Raw genomic sequence first — 20,169 nt, 5'->3', positions numbered from 1 at the left:
GTGCAGGTTCATTCAATGCCTCCTTTGCTCTCCACCGTGTTTGTTGTGCAGAGCATTTTCTGCGCAGCAGGGGTTGTCTCCCTGCCTTCTCGCTGTGTGTGTACAGCCTGCTTGCGCTGCTATGGGCTAGCCGGAAGTAAGTGCCTGAGAACGGTGTCTTCCTCTTATCCGTTTCCCTCAGGAGTCTTGTGCTGGCCGCTACCTTTTCGTCATACACTTCTGCTTTGTTGTGGCAATTCAATGGGTTATGTCCTCCCACGTTGGTGGCCAGTCTGCGGCTTCAGGCAGGCCTCTTCTGCCTTCCCGGAGCATTAGCCGCACGGTGGGGGTTGTCTCCTTGCCGTCTCTCCATGTGTCCAGCCTGCTTGCGCAGTTGTGATGTAGCTGGAGGTGTTGGGTATCTGTACACGGTCCGTTCTCTGCTCCGTTTCACTCTGGAGTTTTGCACTGGCCGATACCCTTCGCCGTACAATTCTGCTTTGTTGTGCCAATTCATTGGGTTGAGCCCTCCCACGTTGGTGACCGATCCGCGGATGCAGGCGGGCCTCCTCCACTTTATTGACTTTGTGGCGCGAGCAAGGCATTGCTGGCTCACCCAGCGGTTTTGTTATGGTGGCGCTCAGCGCCGTTGAGCCCTCTTGATTGCCAGCGCCCCTGTGCGCTGTAACAAGCACCCAGGGGGAGGTGTGGGGTGCGCTGCTCTGCATTGTGCGCTCTTTCCTCTCCCCTTTGCTTGTTCCCTGACCTACGCACTATCTTCCCGGGCTCACCTGGTGTTCAGCTCCCAGAGTCCTCGTGGACTCTGTCTGCCTCACCACGCCACACCGATATCCTCTGCTCTCATCCGGTGCTTGCCTCTGTGATATCTTAGGTAGCCAGGCAGCCACTTGCTTCGCGCTCGTGTTTCAGCTTGGTTCTTTCATGTGATGCTCACTCTGTGTCGCTCCTCCACTCTGCAGTCTGCTCCGCTGCCTCCCGTGGTCGCCAGCTCATGCTCCCGCTTCCCTGCTCCTCCTTAATGCGCTGACGGGCTCCCGTCCGCTATTTTGGTTCGTCCTCTGCGCTGGTTCGTTTCTGCCGCCGTGTGCCTGCTTCTCGCCTCCTTGTGCAACTGGCTTCCACCCAGTTGTTCCTGCTACCATCCGTCACCTTCTCCTATATTTTTATAACGAATCAGGCCAGTTTGACCAATTCGTCCGTAGGATCACTCGGGAGCTTGAAAGTGCTGCTGCTTTACCACATGGCCACCAAGCCACGCTCCTTGAATGTCTATGCAACTGTGCCTTTTATTGTTGTCTCCTCCCTGCTCCTAATGGCAACATGGTGTTGGGAAGGGTGTGTGGGCATGGGTGGGTCTTTTGTAGGCCTCTTGTGTGCATTGTTTCCACCTGTGGCTTTGTTAGTCTCGCCTGCGTTCTTTTACCTCCAGCATTTGGCCGGGGATATTTTCAGCGCTATTAGTGCCGGTTTTCCGGTGCTAGGAGCGCCGATGCTGTACTTGTGATAGGTCTGTAATAGCGCGTTTTGGTTTTTGGTGCAATTACAGCTGGCTGAAAAAGCACGGGCTGGATTGCAGTCGTGTTCCGGCAGAGCAGTATTGGCGGCGCTAATAGCGTTGCCGCCGGATTTACAGGCTACCGCCCAACTCGTGATGATGCCCACAGTCTTGCATGCATACCTTTACACTCCACACCGTGTCGCCCATTATAAACGAGCCGCCACTGGTGTTTGCGTATGTGATGTCCCATTCCTCTACTTTGTTTTCTCTGGTTCTTATGCCGAGATGAGAAGATTCTTCCCAGTTTTCTTGATGTCGGTTAATATTTATAAATTGATGAGCGATTCACAATATGCAGCTAAAATACTCATTTGGGGCTCTGAACATCCTTTTATTTTTATAAAATATTTAAAAATGTTCGTATTTTACTTCTTACTAAATATCTATAATTCTCTATTTTCCAGTGGTATTTGGTAATAGTAAGTGTGCACATGCAGCTCACAGATGTCTGACTAAGCTCTTTTCTTTGGTTACAAAAGATACAAAATGTGTCTAAGGGTAGTTTCTTTCCCAGAATGTTTATTTAATTGAAAGTTGACAGACCACTGATACTATTATTAGTTCTTTCAAAAATAGAGGTAAAGAGGTATAATCACTGATTTATTAAGAGTGCAGTCCGAACACACTACATAGGATTTGCCCATAAGTATTGAATGTGTATTAGTTTTGTTCATGAAAAAATGTCTTAAAGTGATTATCTAAGTATCTGTTTTTTTATGTTTACTTCCAATCAAGTTTTCTATCTGTTTTTTTTCTTTTCCTCGTCATTACTTTTCAAAATACAAAGCTCCTATAATTTGACTATGTCCATAGCTGCAAAACACATGAAGGCTCAAAAGTTATAATTAACTAGATCCATTGGCAAGAATATTGTCTTTTGTCAATCAAGAAGTCGATTGTTTCCCTGTGATATTTGTTTGTATTGATAGAAATGTTTTGGATATTTCGAGCTTCATATTGTCACAAAGTTACTACCTTTCTAAACTTCTTTAGTATTATTTCAGCTGTAGGGATTAGTCCCCATCTCACCAGTCTCTGGCAGCAATTTTAACGTTTCAGTCTCGCGTGGAAAACTGACTATTTTTGATTTCTATGTGCAGATGATGTTTAACTCAAAACTTAGTTCTCACATGTCGCCTTATCTTCCTAAAGTACATAAGTAAGACTCCTGCATATTGCCATGCTTCCCTTCATTGACTGCTTATTATTTCCTTATTTATTGTTTTTGTATTTCTTTAACGCATTTTATGGCAAACTCTATGTGCCAAACCACTATGACTATATTTAGCATAACATTATCAGATGCATGGACATCTAAATGAAGGCTTCTAAAAATCTAATATTATTTGCGCTCAGCACAACTCTGCTGCTTTTTTGTAATATTACCCGATTTTAATGAGTATGTCTGGGCAGTAGTCGATTTCTTGGTAATCTCCATATCCTTCCATGTGTACCTTCCAAATTCACCAATATCCATGTACAAATTAAGTGTAAGAGCCAGGACACCAGAAGAGATTTTGAAGTAGGAGTATTATAAGGCATAGTTTTTCAATGTTGGTGTTCTTAGGGAGTGAAAATGTAATTCTCATCCCCAATGGAGTATTTTTTATTTTTTTTAGGGAAATAAAGTACACCTATGTTTTAACTATAAACATATTTTGTCCTTTTTGTAAGCATCTTTACACCTAGTAATACATTGCATTTTTACCTGTTCCTCTTCAGATCAAGCAGTAATGAAGTGAGAGCTCCTTCCTGTGATATTGATCTGCTGGCACTGATAATCTGAACATCTCTGTAGATCTGTGTGGGTGGCAGCAAGCGGCTGGCTCCTGTGGTCGCTGCTCTTCTTTAAAGCATTTTCCTGTTTTGGGCATTAAAAGTGGCTAGAAAGCCATTTATTTATTTTCAGGAATGCACATGTATTTATTGTGTTGACATACTTGCCTAACACATTTTAATTTTTGGCAGGATGAGCACACAAGACTTGAGACAGCTTTTTCTACCATGGTGGAGTTCATGGCTCGCACCACTGCACAGTGTGAGGTAAACTTTCACTTCTATTTTCAGTGTGCTTTTACACGCTTATAATAACTTGCCATCAAGGTGATTTCCTCGTGTTCGGGTTGCCTAAGGGTGCCAGAATGAGCTACAACAGTGGGTTCACCGTGTACATAGCCATGTCTTTAATCTGCATCTGAGGATGATCAGGTTGGCCACAATGCACAGGTCATCTGCGGGAATGTTCCATAGGTCGGCAGTCTGAACACTGCAGTGATGTGCCTGGGAGAGCAAAAGTCGGAATAGCGGAGATGTCTGAAAGGAAAACATTAATCTGTAGGGTCAGCTCCGACACACAGAAATAAACACCTGCATTCTGCATGGGTCAGGACGGTACAAGCAAAGAGTTGGGTCTATAGTGTCTACCATTAACTGTTTTCAGTAAGGTCAGTTAAGAACATTTGTGGTCATGAAATCATTTGACGCAGGGACACACTGACACCTCAGTTCCATTAGTCAACTTTGAAGGTTTTAGCTCAACAAGCAGTAATTCTAAAATGATGGTTTGAAAGAACGAATATGGTGATCCAAGGGCGCAGATATTAATAATGGTGAAAATGACAAACCCAGGGAGACCCCACAGCGCAGATGTTGTATGTCTGAAGAAAAATGTGGGAGGGTGATGCATTGCTGTTTAGCTGCAATTAATGAAGAAATCCAAGACTTCGCTCTAAATTCCACTATCAAGAACTGCACAGTTGGGCCATTGCAAAAGGGGGCACATAGTTACGGTAGGCTTGCTTGAAATGCAAGTGCTGAATTTCAGGGGTTTGTTGCATTTAAATCCGATCACCTTAACTCGCTCTTAACCAAGGTTTTTTCACTACAAAAAATGTGCTGGTTATGGTGAGCTATGCAACCATAACTCTTGCTTACTGCCATGCACTGCTGACTAACACCCAGACCATCAAAGATGACATCACAAATGGCTTCATTGATTACATCACTTATCCGTGGTGGTTGTTTTTGTTCAGTGACCTTAAGAATTGTATGCAGAGATTCTGGTCATATGGCATTGAAAACCTGATGTATATTCACACTCTCACACTCTCTCTCTCACTCCAAAGGTGCTGTACATGTAGACCTTAACCGTGTGCTATTTTCTTAAGGTACTTTCCTTGGGGTTTGGCCGGAGCTCATTGTGCACTGTGGCAGATCAGACACAGACACTCTGATGACATTTCTAATATATGTTTGTTAAATAATAGGAATAATGCCTATCGTACCCTAACACTAGTGGGTATTCCTTACCTTTATGAATAACTAAGGTGCTTGTCATCGTCGGCAAATGTCCAAAATAACTAAGTCCTCTGCCAAACTCTAACCATAACTGACCCTACCACTAACCGAATAAACTAAGGTTATATGAGTGACTCCCTTCTCCTGATGGTGTAATGTTCTTCTTTACCTTTCACCCTTCCTCAAAATATCCAATCTTTAAATAGTCTCTGGTCACCTTCCATACCAACACTTGTAATTGTCTCCGAATATTTTTGGTTTTTCCTTTATATTTATGTACTGTCCCTCCAGAAGTCCTTTCTTGGAATTTAATCTGTTCTTTGGTCCGGCTATTTGGCCTTCTGTATTTTGGTAAGGTACTCTCCTAGGTGAAGTATTGTTTCTTTTCTTTTATCTCGAAGACTTCTCGCCTTCACTTCTAGTATTTTTTCTCACATAGGCTTACTCAGACTTTCTTGCATAACAGGGTCTCATCCCCTCTTCCCATGGTGACTTTATCCCAGTTTTAATAAACTATTTCTCAGGACCACTCATGATTCTTTTTCTCTGACTATTCTAGTTCAGGTTCATCAATTCTACATTTTGAGTTTCATCAATTTCACTGGGACGAGTTACTCTCAAATTACAGCAAATTCCCCTGTGGCCTCCCGTTCTCACTGGTACCTCTGTCATTTCAGAGGAATGTTTCCAGGTCCTGCAGTTGCTCCGAACAGTTTCTTTCCTCCCACTTCTTTGCTGGCTGGTTCTCAGCAGCATGCTTCGCTCTCTGCTCCGCGTCCCGGTATCGCTTTCGATACCCGGATAAGTTGCTGCACTCTAATCTGGGTAGTTTCGGCACTGTTAATTGGGCAGACTCTCCACCACAAACGGACCCTGGTCTTGCCACCACTCAAATCTGGGTTCTCTTCCTCCTCAACTTCTCTCTGCCTCCATATGCTGGTGTTTCAGCTTCTCTCTAGCACAAAGCAGTTCTGAACTTCACAGGCTCTGCAACTGCTCACCTCTGCCTCTGTCAGGTGTTGCATTTCCAGTGGGCCTCCCCTGCTGACATACGCGCCTCTCTCGTTCTCCCATGTACTGCATGGCCTCTATTTTCAACCTCCTTGTCACAGTCAATTGGGGATTTTTTCTTAGTGTCTTAGTGACTGATTCTTTACCTTGAGGAGAATGGCCTTTTTTTTAGGTCTGTCTTCCGCCAAACTTCTAATGGTAGTTGTGTTTTGTACATCCCATGAATGGCCTAGGGAGTTCTCAGTGGAATGGAGTCCTTGACCCCAAAGGGGGAGTCTCCCAGTGAGGTCCCACTTCCCCGGACCCCTAGGGAGGGGCTTGCGGAGCGGACTCACCTCCCTAGCCTCAAAGGTAGAGGCTCCCCTTTGTCGAAGGGACACATTCCCTAGATTCATCAGAGCACGTATGTGCAAAAATAAGCAGGTCCCAGACAGACAATACAATGTATATGCATGATGATGGACCCTAATATTAGTGTCATTTTCTGATCATAGTATTTGTTTCCCTGTATGTACCTCAGAATTGTATGCATTGATGCTCTACATATACATTTTGCATTAACACGTGTTTAGTAATTCTTGTATTGTTGGCTGTTGATTACACGTTTAACATTAGTCAAGATTCTGATAGGCTTGGACTTATGATTCTACTGGCCAAACATAACCAAGGTAAACCAGTCCTGCTTCTTCTCCTCGACCTCTCTACTGCATTCGACCTCGAAGATCACAACGTCCTATGCCATCACCTCACCTCCACTGCCAACTTCTCCCCTGAAGCCACCGCATGGATCACTTCCTTCCTACAAGGCAGGACCATGCAGGTCTTCTCTGATCTTGCCACTGCCTTACCCACCATAATGCTATGTGGAGTACCTCAAGGTTCATGCCGCCTCCTACTCTCTACAACATCTTTACTCGCCCCCTCTTTCTCATCCTTGACGCCATGGGCATCTCTTACACCAACTACGCAGACGACACGCAGATCCTTTTCACACTCGCAGGAAACTATGACACTGACTCCACGACTCTCAACAACATATACAATACCATCCAAACATGGATTGCTGTCAATGGTCTTTGCCTCAACTCAGACAAAACCGAACTCCTACTTGTAGGATCCCCTGACACACTCAAAAAACTTGACGCCCAGTTCAGCCACTTCATCATCGACTCCATCAGACATTGCCACACTTAGCTATAGTTTTACAATTAATATTATTATTACTATACGAAACCTAGGCCCCTCTCCAACAACACAGGACTCTTGAATCTAGGTCTGTCCTCCTTTCTCTGCCTATTTGTTGTTGAAACCCACTGCACTGTGAAACTAGGCACTGTGCCTATATATATTGTGAAATCTACTGTACTGTGAAACCTAGGCCTCAAACCTAGGGGTAGCCTACTGTATTGTGAAACCTGGGCCTCTCGCCCACTGTACAGGACTCGTAGGTGTAGCCTCCATCTCACCCTATTATATTGTGAATCCTACTGAATTGTGAGGCCTGGGCCTCTCTCCCAATGTCCAGGACTCTCAAATCTAGTTATAGCCCTTTTTACCCATATTGTAACATGAAACACTATATCCAGAATACCTTGGGCAAATCCTATCCACCATTAACTGCCTTTTTATACCGTAAAACATTATTTCTTCGAAACCTAGGCCTCCCCCAATGGTATAGGACTCTGTTTCCTCTGCTGCACTGGACAAGGATTGCCCCAGCCAGACAATTTCGAAGCCTACGGTATGTATATCTCACACCACCAATGTGGACACAAGCTGCATGCGCGGCCACGCATCCTTGCACAGTAGAATTCTGCTATGGCTATGCTCATCGGGTCTAGCATCACCTATAGCCATCCAGACTGAAACACCCGACATACCACAACACCTCTGCCACTAGCATACATCGACTACCATCCGAAGGGAACTCTGTATAGCTGGCCACACATCGACTCTCTCAACAATAGCATCTATTGCAAACCTCCAACAGCGCCTAACGTACCTAACCTCTCTTTGGGCTTGTTTGTCAAACCTTGCCAACCGCCCAAGCCCTAGACCGGCAAAATGTACACATGCATCTCCTAAGCCAAACTCCTTAGAAGTTTCCACCGAACTGACTACGGTCACCGAGGGCGTTCCAACTGAAAAAAGCGCATTGAGGACAATGGCCAGTGTCCACAATCCATGGGGCATGGGCTTTGGCCATGCTGCAGGCCCTAATAAGCAAGACATTAGCCCTTGCTGGGGGCAAGGCCCATTTCCCAGGCACCAAAGTTGTATTCCTATTTTTTTTTTGTACCTCCATTTTGACACTTTTGCAAATCTGATCTGTGTTTTATTTTTTCCAAAGCATGCGTTCACATCCTTGCTAACGCTCCTCTCGCAAGTTTGATGCAAACCCGTCCAGCAATTCATGTTGTATTCCCCATTGAAGCCTATACCAATTTTGAAAATGTTGGAACCCCCCTCCTTTACAGTTTGGCCCTCAAATGACAAAATACCTTAAATTGCACAAACATTCAAAGTTGGGTCTATGATCCTTTTGCAAACTTTTTTTGCGAATTGGCCAAACGGTGCAAGAGTTGTAAGCCGTCCAAAATGTTTTTGGGGAACACCCTCTGATTTTGCCCATTCTTAATGCAGCAGCACCACCAAACTTGGCAACAACATTCAAGTAGGGTTTATTTGTAATGCTAAATTTCGGGCAGTTTTCGTTAAACGTCGCCAAAGTTTATAATCCGTCTAACTGCTCTTCACTGACCCGGTCATCCACACATATGCATGGATGTCCTCAAACATTTGTCTAGTTCGGGACATCACAACAATGTCCCCGAACATCTGAGAAGAAAATGCACCTGATGTTTGGCTTTTTCTGTACATATGCCCTCATCACCCTCACCTCCCCAGCGATTAGTTTTAATTTGTTTGACCAGTCAAACCATCCAGCTTATAGCGATTTTGCGATCCCGCAAAATGATGGGAAAACTGCAGTTTTTCAATTTAAAAAAAAAAGCGCAGAAACAAGCCTTTTTTGCAACAAAAAAACTGTGAAAACAGCTGTTTTTGCAAAAACTACCATTAAAAAGAAGACATACGGGGCAAGGTTCTCGAAACTTTTTTTGACGCAAGAAATTGAATTTTCAAGCACATCTCATTACTTGGGCCAAAAGCAGCCCAATCCACTATGGCATCTGAAATGTGCAAATCGGGGTCTGTTTCGCGCATCCCAAATTTACAAACAAGATACGCTTTTAAATGTGCAGAAATTGTAGGGAACCCTATGCGCCTGCTTCGAATAGGCACACAGTGGGTGTCACTGCATGATATGTTCTTCCTGGCCCGGTCATACTTTTTATTTTTGTGAAGGCAGAGTTATTAACACTGTTATCTCATTTGCATTTCTGTTTATTTGGGTCGCATTTTACAAGGGCAGGGCCCTTAAAGGCCTATCACAGAGAAATGCGCTGGGAGCCTGTAGGACATTGTCAGGAGAGCGATTCCGACACACATGTGTTCAAGGTGGCTGGCCAGCGACCAGCACATCATTTGTGCCACAGCCCAGCCCTGTGGAAATGCCCAGGTCAGCTTTGAGAATAAGGTGACCTGCTCCTTTCCAAAAAATGGGTTATCTAAAAATAGCATATCCTGCGCTCTTTTTTTAGATGCCCCAATTTTTGAGGATCTGGGCGTAAACCTCATTTATTTATTTTATGTCAAAATGGACACCATATGAGAGGGACAGGAGAGTGAGGGGGGGTGATGGGTGAGATGTGGAGTTGTAGTCAAAGCAGGAGAGCAGTGGGTCAGAGTGGGAAGCGCTGGCAAGAGAGCGGAGGAAGCAATGGGGCGCTGGGCCAGACATCAGAGAGGGGGCGGTTGGCCAGAAGGAGGCAGTGAGCTGCAGATTGGGAGAAAGGATGAGGGAAGAGTGCGATAGAATGGGAGAAAGAATGCAAGATGCAGAGGTAGCATGAAAGAATAAAGCTATACTGCAGGAGGAATTGGGGAGCGTAGGCTGTGAGCTGGGAGTATGATTTAGAGTGTGGAGGGACTGGGGAGCAGTGTTCCCTCTAAGCTCTGCGCATGTGCACTTGCCCAGCTTCCTTCTGGGTGCCACTCAGAAGAATGTTAGCAGTGCACAAAGACAATTCCCACCTTCTCGAGAATTAATATGGTACACGTCACAGCAGTTACCTCACATTTGCTTTCTCTCAAAATGAAGCTAAATTGTACCAACTAGTCTTGATATTCTGGTCCAGCCTATTTACATTACCCTGCTATGCAAGCCTGGCCTTAAAAACATGAACTAGAGAATGCACCATCAAACAAGCATAAAAATGTAGCTCTTTGAACATAAGATCTTACTAAGATATGCCTCCACACATTAATCTAAACCTTCCCTTCTCACCCATGACTCCTATACTTGACTACCACACTTGTACCCTATGACGCCAACTTCAACCCATCTACACATTTAGATATTACCGGACAACCTTGAATCAGCCTACTGTGGCTCTTCGAAAGGTTACCAGACTTGTACTTATATCTACCTGCCTTATCTTTGTGGTAATCTGAATAACAATCAAGCACCAGCATTTCTGTTACTCATGATCCTTAGCAAAAGTATCATCCACACTATGTAACCGAACTGTCAGCTCAAATATCGGATACTGACTGTAAGTAAGAAGGCCACTTGGTGTGTAACCTCGTCCCATGCTTCCTTCGCTTTTGTACAGATGTCACACACCGGCTTTGAAGCAGTACCTTTGCAACGCAATCTAAACCTCAAATACTAATTAGCCGTTTAAGGATTTTGAGTAGGCAAATGTCATGCTCAGTGTCTCCTAATTTAGCACTGCTAACATTACCCTATAGGTGGAGAGCAAGATTGCAATAACATTTACTTGGCCTGCAAGGGATAATGGGTATGGACTATGCCTGGCATTACTTGTACATAGTATTAGAACAACAGATTTTCAGACGGCTAGAATGCTTTTCAGACAATCTGCATCCTTTCAGACTTGCATTGAGGATAAACCATAACAAATTATATGGCAACTCACTGCTATAGAAAAACTTTCACTCAGCACTCGTATTATCCTACAGAACAATATTAGGGCAGGCTATGTTGTAAACAATCTTGCATGCACTACAAAAATTGTGTACACGCAGAATTGTTACATTTTGTTATACTGCACATAATATCATGGTGAGGCTTTAAATATGTTTTGCTTGCAAAGTATTCTGGTTATGCAAATGTCAGTGTTTTACTCAGTGGTCGAAGTGGGCGGGAACTGTGCTCCTCTACTTTGTTTTATTTCAGTTTTACTGCTCCTATTTATTTTAAAAAGAAATCGTTCTGAGATGGTTTAAAAAAAAAAGTGTAGGAAGAAGTTGGCATTTTCAGTGCACTGCACTGAACATTTGCTTAAACATCAGGCAAATTTGTTTGGGGGGTTTGGATTGCACACGGCAGGGGGGTGGCAATGGGGTTTGCGGGTAGTGGGGGGAGGGGGGAAGGCCAGTAGGGAATATAGTTCCACTACTTCTTTTCGTACACTTCGACCACTGGTTTTACTGCTACAATTCCTCACTGTTTACAAAGCCCTGTCAACCAGTATTGAAGGCTAGCCCAGGAGCTGAGGAGAGGTACTTTCGGAAAGGGATTTTAGGGGGGGGGGGGCGCAGGAGGAAATCGGCAACTTTCAAAAACCAAGTTGGATGTTTCAGCAGTACAGTGAAGGAAATGTGTTTGTTTGGTAAACTAAAGGAAACTCTAGCAACCGCCTAGGAAACAGCACCTTTTTTTCTTTCTCCTCAGCTGTTGAGGGCTTTCCAATCAATGTATGTTCTGCGTTTATTGCCTTGAGCATCCCCATGCATCTTGTTTAACTGATAACAGTGAATTGCAGACGAGGAGTCCCTAGTTACAGAAGAAGGCATTCAATCTAATGTACCTCTGAGCATTGCTACTATTAACTTAAACTGCAAATATATGTAAGTTTCTTCAACTGCCCCATAAGACATGTCAGTACGGTTCTTGTTGAATTTTGTGTAGGCTGTGGTGAGGACAGGTGTCCAACACTATAGGCTGTATTATGTGCCCTGTCATTTCACTTCCTATGTCAGGGTTACAAGCAAAGCTCTGAGAAGATTTGACTTCCTACTTGCAATCAAATGATTTTTCAGGAAGTGATAAAGTGACTAGCTTTGCCAGTATGGATACTTTATGCTTCTTAAACGGTATTTCCCCTTAAAATGCCTCTTCAGATTGGGCAGTAATAATATTAGAGTTCCTTCATGTGCAATGGCTATGCTGGTCCTAGACTAGAAAATATCAATTAAGCTTTGTGGGTAGAAGCAGGTGGTAGACTCCTTTATGTTCATTGTTTTGCATCTTTCTTGAACACATTTTCCTGTTTTTATGGAGCAAAAATTGATGGTGTATATGTCTCTTAGGTGAAAGGCTGATTTTGAGTAAGTGTTGTCACAGCTCTGTTCACAGAACAATATAATTGTGATGGTGTGCAGAGGAACAAGGATTTCGGATCCTAATATTCTGTGGAGCAGTTATTCTGATTTAGCTATCATTCTTAAACTAATTATGAGAGGCACATTCTCCTAGCTCTTGAATTACTTAAAGTGACACATGAACTCCTATTGACGTGTTTTCTGACACATTTCTTTTAGTTGTCGTTATTCCTTTTGCAAATATTTTATCCTGTATGAATCTTTTGACAGCCACCTCAGTTATGACAAGTGATATTTATTTGTTGTAATATGAGTTTTCCCCAATGACAAACAATATTCTGCATGGTCTCTGAGCAGATAGCCACAACTAAAACAATTGTTTATACTGAGCATACAAAGCTGTTTTGTTTTCTCTGCATAGGAGTACTTTTGCTAGATTCTGTGGCACATTCAAATCTTTGACTGGTTGATGAACAATCATCACATATGACATTTTTTGTGTACCCTATATGTTTGGGGAAAGTGTTTAATACTGTCAATAATATTAAATAGGTGTAGAGGAGGAGCTACATGCCTCTGAAGGAAATCCCGCCCCCTACCGTCTTTATGCTGTAAACCTGAGATTGTTTCATGCTTGACACCAACAGTTTTATTGCGTGGTGTATGTTTGAAAGAAGGTATCCATTGAGAAAACCCAATTAAATGTATTCCCGAAGAGACGACAATCTGAGGGAGACACTCTGCAAAGGAATATGAAAAGGAGCAAAAGAGGAGTTGGTGACGTCACGAAAGACGATTGTGACGCTTTGAGAATACTGGCTGAAGATGATTTATGGACCATATAGAAACTGAGGTCGACGTTAAGAATAGAGTAAACTTTTATATGGAGCTGGCCAATCCTGCTGCAGTCTCTACCTCTCCTGTCCCCCCCAGGCTCTCTGCAGGGCCCTGGCTTCTCATTTCATCTCTAAAACTCAGGACATCCTGTCCTCTCTTCCTCTCCTCCCCTCTCTTCCTCTGGCCACCTCTCCTCTCTCCTTCTCTGCCTTTCCCCTGTTCTCCCCTGACAAGGTTTCTAGACCAGTCCGATATATGAAAGTCTCGTCAAAACAGGTTCACCCCTGTTCCTCCAAAACCATCAAGGACCACATCGACCCCATGGCTCCTGCTCTGGCCGATTCCTGCAACCACTCCTTTGCCACTGGAGTCTTCCCCTCCCCTGAAGCACTCCCTTGTGCACCCTCTTCTTAAACACTCTGCCGCCCCCCTCCTGCCCTGCTAACTACCACCCTATTTTCATCACTCCATTCCTGGGCAAACTCCTGGAAAAGCTGGCCATCTCCCAGCTAAATATTCCCACTGAATCTGTTGGTTGTCACCATCAGTCTGGCTTCAGAGCAGCCAAAAGCACAAACTGCTCTCCTGAACATCCGTGAAGACCTGCTCTCCAATCATGACTCCAACACCCCCTGTGTCCTCATCTTACTCAATCTCTCTTCTGCCTTTGACACTGTCAACCTTGCCATCCTGCTCAACCGTCTCCGTGATAACCTGGGTATCACCGATCAGACCCTGGCTTGGCTGACCTCCTTCCTCTCCGATCGACCCTCCCAGGTTCAACTTGGGTCGGTCTTTCCTCTCCTCTATCTCTAGCTCTACCTGTGGTGTTCCCCAGGGGTCTAACCTCTCTCCCTGGATGTTCAATCAATAGCTGGCACTACTTGCCCGCCGCTCTCCGCCCTAACTTTCAGTGCTATGCGGATGACACAACTCATTTTCAGGCTCCCTTCCTCCACCTCTTCTTCATTCATATCTGACTGTCCGCCATCCAGGAGTGGTGTGCCGCCAATGATCTCTGCCTTAATGCCAGTAAGACCGAGATTCTCCTCATCGGCACACCTGCTCCCTCCTTTCTTGTCACTCTCTGGCTGGCCTCTCTTGGCCCGCTTCCTGCTCCGGCCTGTGAGGCTAAAAATCTTGGTCATCTTCGACTCCACGCTTTCCTTCTCTCCTCGCATCTCTGACGTCTCTTAAGAAGTCACACTACCAGCTACACCTCCTCAGAGGTATTCTTCCTTTCCTCCCCTTACCCCAGAAGCTCACTGTCTCCAGAGCTCTGGTTCTCTCTAGACTGGCCTACTGCAACAGCCTCTTTCTAAATCTGCCTGCCTCTACACTCTGCCATCTGCAACTCATCCAAAACAGGACTGCGAAATTTGTCTGTGGCCTCAAGCCCAGGGATCGTATCTCTCCAGGACTGAAATCCCTGAACTGGCTCCCAGTGGCGGTGAGGATTAAGTTCAAAACACTCATTGTCCACAAGGCCTGCTGGGGCGTGGGACCTCAATACCTTCAGCTCTCTTCCTAAATCTCTTCCGTCTCAAGCTCTTCGCTCATCCGCCTCCAACTCCCTCAGGGTCAGTCACTTCTCCAAGCAGCGAGTTGGTGATCGATCTTTCTTCTGCTGGGGCCTCCCTCTGGAATAGCCTCCCTGCCTCTCTGAAACTTGAGGAGAACCATCTCCGGTTCCAGAAGCACCTCAAGACATTCCTCTTTGCTTCTGCTTTCTCTCCTCTTCTCCCCTGTTTCTCTCCTCTTCTCTCCTGGCTGAATCTGAAATTGCACTGGCTACCTGGCTACCCTCTGATCTCGGGCCCAGGTCCCCTCCCTGCCAGTTGCGCACCTGCAATGCCCCCCTGGCAATCCTTGCTCTCGGGGACTGTTTCTGTAGCCCTACAGCCCCTCCAAGCACTTGACCCTGATGTCTGCACTTACCCTTGCACTTGCCACCAGCTGTCCGCACTTTTATTTGTTGTATTTACTATTTTACTGTTATCCTCCTATGTACTGCACTGCCCCCTGCCCTTCCTCCCGCACTTTTCCCCTTCCCCACCCCCCGGCACTTGCACGATCTCAATGTCACCTGGCCTAGTAGGATCGTTGACTCTGTCTTCCCTCTGGTCTCCCCCTTGCCTCTTCGCACCTTGAAACACTTGTGTATAGGCACGTTATAAATGCCATATCATATGCGAAAGGAAGATTGCACGTGTGAGAAGCACCACAGAAAATGCAACCCATTCAATAAATGTACAGGTGCTGTAAAGTACATAGATTAAGTAATCTTAGAAGCTGGCTATAAGTAGTGAATAGACTGCAGGTGAAGCCACCATTGTTTAGAAGCTGGACATCGGTCTCACAAATTTTAGTAAGCAAGGACCCATGGAGAGAAAAGCGGAGGGCTGTGTCGCAGCAAGAAGTAGCTGAGATCATGGAAGAGTCTAGAAGGGCTGTCTGGCCTGGTGTCAAAGCTGAAGCAGCCAAGGCCGGTTATCTATTCTTGAAGGCGGTGAACGTGAGATGCTGAATCATCTCTTGTTAAGGTGCAAAGAAAGAACACTGTGTGCCAAGTTTTATTCATTTTAGACATTTAAATGCTGCAAAATGGACCAAATTGTCACGTGAGCAAAGGATGTAAAAAGAGCTGAGCTTGGAGTTTGAGAACAACGATTGTGCATACTCGCACTCCCTTATATTCCCAGAGACAATGATACACTGCAAGGCCAAGTTCAAAGACAATCTTCATGGCAGAAGGAATGGGTGATGAGATGTTGGGCTAATTGGGTGGGGAGGTACAGCCAAGTCCACCACCTCCTGGCACCTGGGTTGAGCTTACGTGCTGCTAAGTGAGCCGAATGTTCCAGAAATGGCACGAGCGTGCCAACCAATTATAGAGGGCCATATAATGAAGGGCCTTATAGTTTGAGAGCCAATGATATACTGTGTATTTACTAGTGTTGAAGATTACCTGTTTTTAGAGGTAGGCATGAGTTTATCCACCTGACAGTAGTAGAAAATATGCTTAGATGTTCCCCTTGAACTTATCACAATCCCTCGTAGGTTTTTCTCATTTGCCATGTAGTATGACGTCACCTATTACGAATTTTTAGTATAAAGTCTGTTTTTTATGAAATGCGTTGAGCTGAGTATGTTGGGGTGCTTGAGCGAACGTCCGTTGATGTCTGTTGTAACTCCCTGTTTTAGATAATTGTTAATAAAACGGCACCATCTTCCTGAGTTGGTTTGATTATTTGGTGTCGGAGTTATTCTGCATCCCCATTAAATGCATGCACGTTACCCAAAGGGCCCTACGGTCATAGGCATGCACATTAAATCAAAACCATAGCCCAAACAAACACTGTTCTGCCAAGCCAGAGATATTTGGGACTCCTCAGTTTAAATTGATACAAAATGTAAAAATAACACCCTGGCTCTCTTGCAGCCATGAACCCTGGCTCTCTTGTAGCCATGAACACTGCCTGTTTCCTACAATATGACACTTACACCCTCCAATATGCCGCAATGAATAAAGTTTTGTGCCGCAAAATTTATTTTATGCTGCAATATCCAGGAGAGGGTCTTGCAAGTGTAATTTTTGTGTTTTTGAATGTTTTTTACTGGGATGTTCATGGACTAGGGGCGCAGTTTGTGAACCCAACATGGTTTGTGTTTCAATGGTTTGACATACCTCACGTATCTCAATTGACCAATCGGTGGCAGAGGACAATGCAAAAGCGACTCTGATGGGGTCAGAGGCCTCCATGGACACCGAATCAGGAAGTAAGTCTGCAGACCTGACGGAGATGGCGCACAATTTGCACTATTTTTTAAAAATTCTACCGGACGGATTGGCATCAAATTTGCATAAGCACGCTTTTGGGACCAGGTCTCTACCCCTCACGCAAGTTTGGTGCAAATCCGTCCAGCGCTTTGGGCTGTAGGGGCAAGCAAAACATTTTTTGTTTCTATTCATGTCTGTCCAGATTTCAAACGTTTCGGGAACCCCGCTTATAACTCGGCCCATGATGAAACTGCACCAGTCTGGTCTATACTTGTTTTGTGCAAATTCTTCAAACAGCACCAAAGTTATAATCCACCCAAAAACTACTGTTTCTGTGGGAAGTAAAACTTACCCATACCTACAGGGCTGCTATCATATACTCTGTAAAATATATATTAGTCCTAGGTACCTCAGTGCAGGTTAAAGGATTATAAATGCAAGCCACAGCAACATCCCCTTATACGTTCTTGTATTTTGGGAAAGGATCTTGCATTTATCAGTAACTAGATTGATCAAGATGGTAATTTTCTTCCATTTCCCAGGAAGCCATAATAAAACAATCGGCGCTATCCATAATCAACATGTGTTCAAATCCTCTTTGCCTTACCTAAATGAGGTTTCAGCTTTAAACCACGCATTTGGTTGGCAGAAGTGGTAGTAAGGGTTGAGTTTAATACTAAACCATGGTTGTCCATTGATCTTAAAGGCACAGCTTGCAAGATTGCCTCAGCATGGGTTGTAGCCATCCATAACTTATCCAGATGGCTTAAGACAAAATCTGGAATAAAAGTTGATAATTAGGGCTGAATACTTTAATTGGGGGTAAACCTATAAAGTCTCGGTCTAGTAGCCAAGCATACAAATATCACCCATCCTCATCAGTTCTCTACATTTCACAATGCACATCATTTCTTACTCACCAGGAGTCCATTTTCACTAGCCAATCACTTTTGTTGCCTGCTTTAATGGTTTTGAGTCCTGGTAAATGCGATTACCATAACCTATTAGCATATGTCAGTTTTAGTCTGTTTCTGCTGATGCAGAGCATGAGGAAAAACTGAAACTTAAGCGTAGCATTCAATGTTACTTAAGTGCAGAAAAATCAAAGTAAAGCAACAATCAATATAAGCCTATGACATTTTTCAATTTATTTCAGATGTATACAACTTCATGAAATCCAGCAGTAGATCAAAAGAATACTTGCCTGTCGAATGTAGAGAGCAGGTCTGTTTTTTACACTCCAATGGACCCCTTCAGATGACTTGAGTGAATAATGGATTTGTCATAGGTCCACAGTGTTCATTATACCCTCTTCTTTTTTTTTTTTTTTTTTTTTTTTTTAATCGCTGCTTTAAACTCTTGTTGGCTTTCCATAAATGACAAAATGTACTACTGATGCTCATCAGACCTTGCCGCTCTTCAGCTTGTCAAGCCTATTGCCCCTTTAGTGGCCTATGACCTTGCTGAACTCTTCAACATGCCCTTTGACTCATTTGATTTCCCTCTTTAAAACGGCCACCTTCATTCTCTTCTAAAAAAACAAGGGGCTGACCCAAACCTACCTGCTAACTTTCACTGTGCATCTCACTTTCTGGACTGCTCTAAAATGCTTGAAAGTGTTTTGTTCAACCATCATATAAATTTCGTAGACATCCACAATGACCCTCTACATGCAGGTTTCCACTCCTGTTACTCCGTGGAAACTGCTGTCATGAATGTATCCAACTTCATCGCCTCTACTACGCAGTCCAACCTATCCTTTATCCTAATTCTCCCTGATCTGTCCACTTGCCCTTTGGCACTGTCGATCACTCAGATCACCTTTTTAATATGCATTCTTTTTGCGATCAAGCCCTCACCTGGATTGAATCCTACCTGGCACCTCACCAATTCTGTCTCCCGGAGCAACAACACCTCTTGACTCACTCTTCTAGCTGTTGGTGTTCCACAAGGGTCTGTCTTGGGTCCACTCCTTTACACTACACCTCTGCTCTTGGGGCACTCATCTCCTCCTTTGGGTTCTTGTACCAACTCTTCGTGGACAATGCCCACATTTTCTTTTCCTGATCTCCATCAAAATTTCAAACTCTCTCTGCCATTAAATATAGGATGGCTTTGTACTCTAACGTTAAACTCTACCAAAACAGAGGTGCTCTTCTTCCCTGCCAAATACTTGCTCATTTCGTCACTTGCCTATCCCGTTCCCACCTGACACTCTTCCCTACCCTTTTTCAGCTAGAAACCTTGCCATCATCTATGACCCTTCTCACACCTTCTCCACTTTTCATCTCCACGTCTGCAACAATGGCTGCCTCAACTGTCTAAATATTGGGAAAATCGGGCACCTCCTTGCTTTCACCACCGCCAAACACTATTAACCACTCTGTCATCTCTAAACTGGACTACTATGCCAGCATCCTCTTTAGTCTCCCCAACTATGCTTTCTATCGTCTCGACAAAATAATTAGCTTCGCTACCAGGACTCTTTGAAGTCCTTCACTGCACACCTACCTCCTTGTACCATCAATAGGCTGGATGACTGGCGATGCAACACTGGCCGGACTTAAATTTCTTCTCCTGGTTAACAAAACTATCCACTGTAGGGCATCACTGTATCTATCCTTCTCTATAAGCCTTCACCAAATCCCTGCTCTGCCTCCTCAATTACATTTATGGCACCTCACCCTCCCTGTGCTTCCTTTCTCTTCCGCTCTTTCTCCCTTCTTGCTCCACTTGCATGGAATTCGCATCCCTGGACATTCGAGAAACCGTCCACACTGATTTTTTCAAAACCAAACTAAAAGTCTACCGCCTCACCTCAGAGTTACCCTCTTAACCTAACTCCTCATCTGCCTTCTAGCTAACAGGTTTCCCTCGCCTCTAACCCGCCTCCACTCTAGCACTTCATCCATCATGGTCACATCCCTATCACGGCTGGCCGTACCGCCTCCCTGCACTTAAATGTGTCTAATGGTGGTTGTATGTCACCCATGCATTGTCCCCGATAACTGTTCCATTTACTCCCCTCCACAACCTGGCTAGAATGTCACTCAAACTGACTCCATTGTAAGAAGCTCACTGCTTCCCGTCAATTCTGTTTTTTTTCTTTTCCTCTATTGTATGTTCTTTTGTGATCAAAATGGCATTGTTCCTCCCCCTGTATATTTAAATGTATTGCCGGTGATGCATTTAGCCTTGTTCGGTCCAAGTGCTA

The 20,169-nt window shown here is 44.5% G+C and overlaps 1 protein-coding gene across 6 annotated transcripts in view; it reads left to right on the top strand.

Moving 5' to 3' along the window:
- Positions 1 to 20,169, top strand: part of AKIP1 (A-kinase interacting protein 1) — a 275,624-nt gene that overhangs the window by 111,993 nt on the left and 143,462 nt on the right. For 4 of the 6 annotated variants that reach the window (XM_069623698.1, XM_069623697.1, XM_069623701.1 and 1 more), the window contains exon 3: positions 3,527 to 3,601. The exons of the other annotated variants lie outside the window; for them this stretch is intronic. In XM_069623698.1, the coding sequence (XP_069479799.1) occupies positions 3,527 to 3,601 (75 nt within the window). The remainder of the gene's footprint in view (positions 1 to 3,526; positions 3,602 to 20,169) is intronic. 6 annotated transcript variants of the gene reach the window in all.

Source organism: Ambystoma mexicanum, chromosome 11 (assembly GCF_040938575.1).
Source record: "Ambystoma mexicanum isolate Mex_15411 chromosome 11, UKY_AmexF1_1, whole genome shotgun sequence".
NCBI lineage: Eukaryota > Metazoa > Chordata > Amphibia > Caudata > Ambystomatidae > Ambystoma > Ambystoma mexicanum.
Note: the sequence above shows the minus strand (reverse complement) of the source record. Positions and strands in the feature narration are given on the sequence as shown.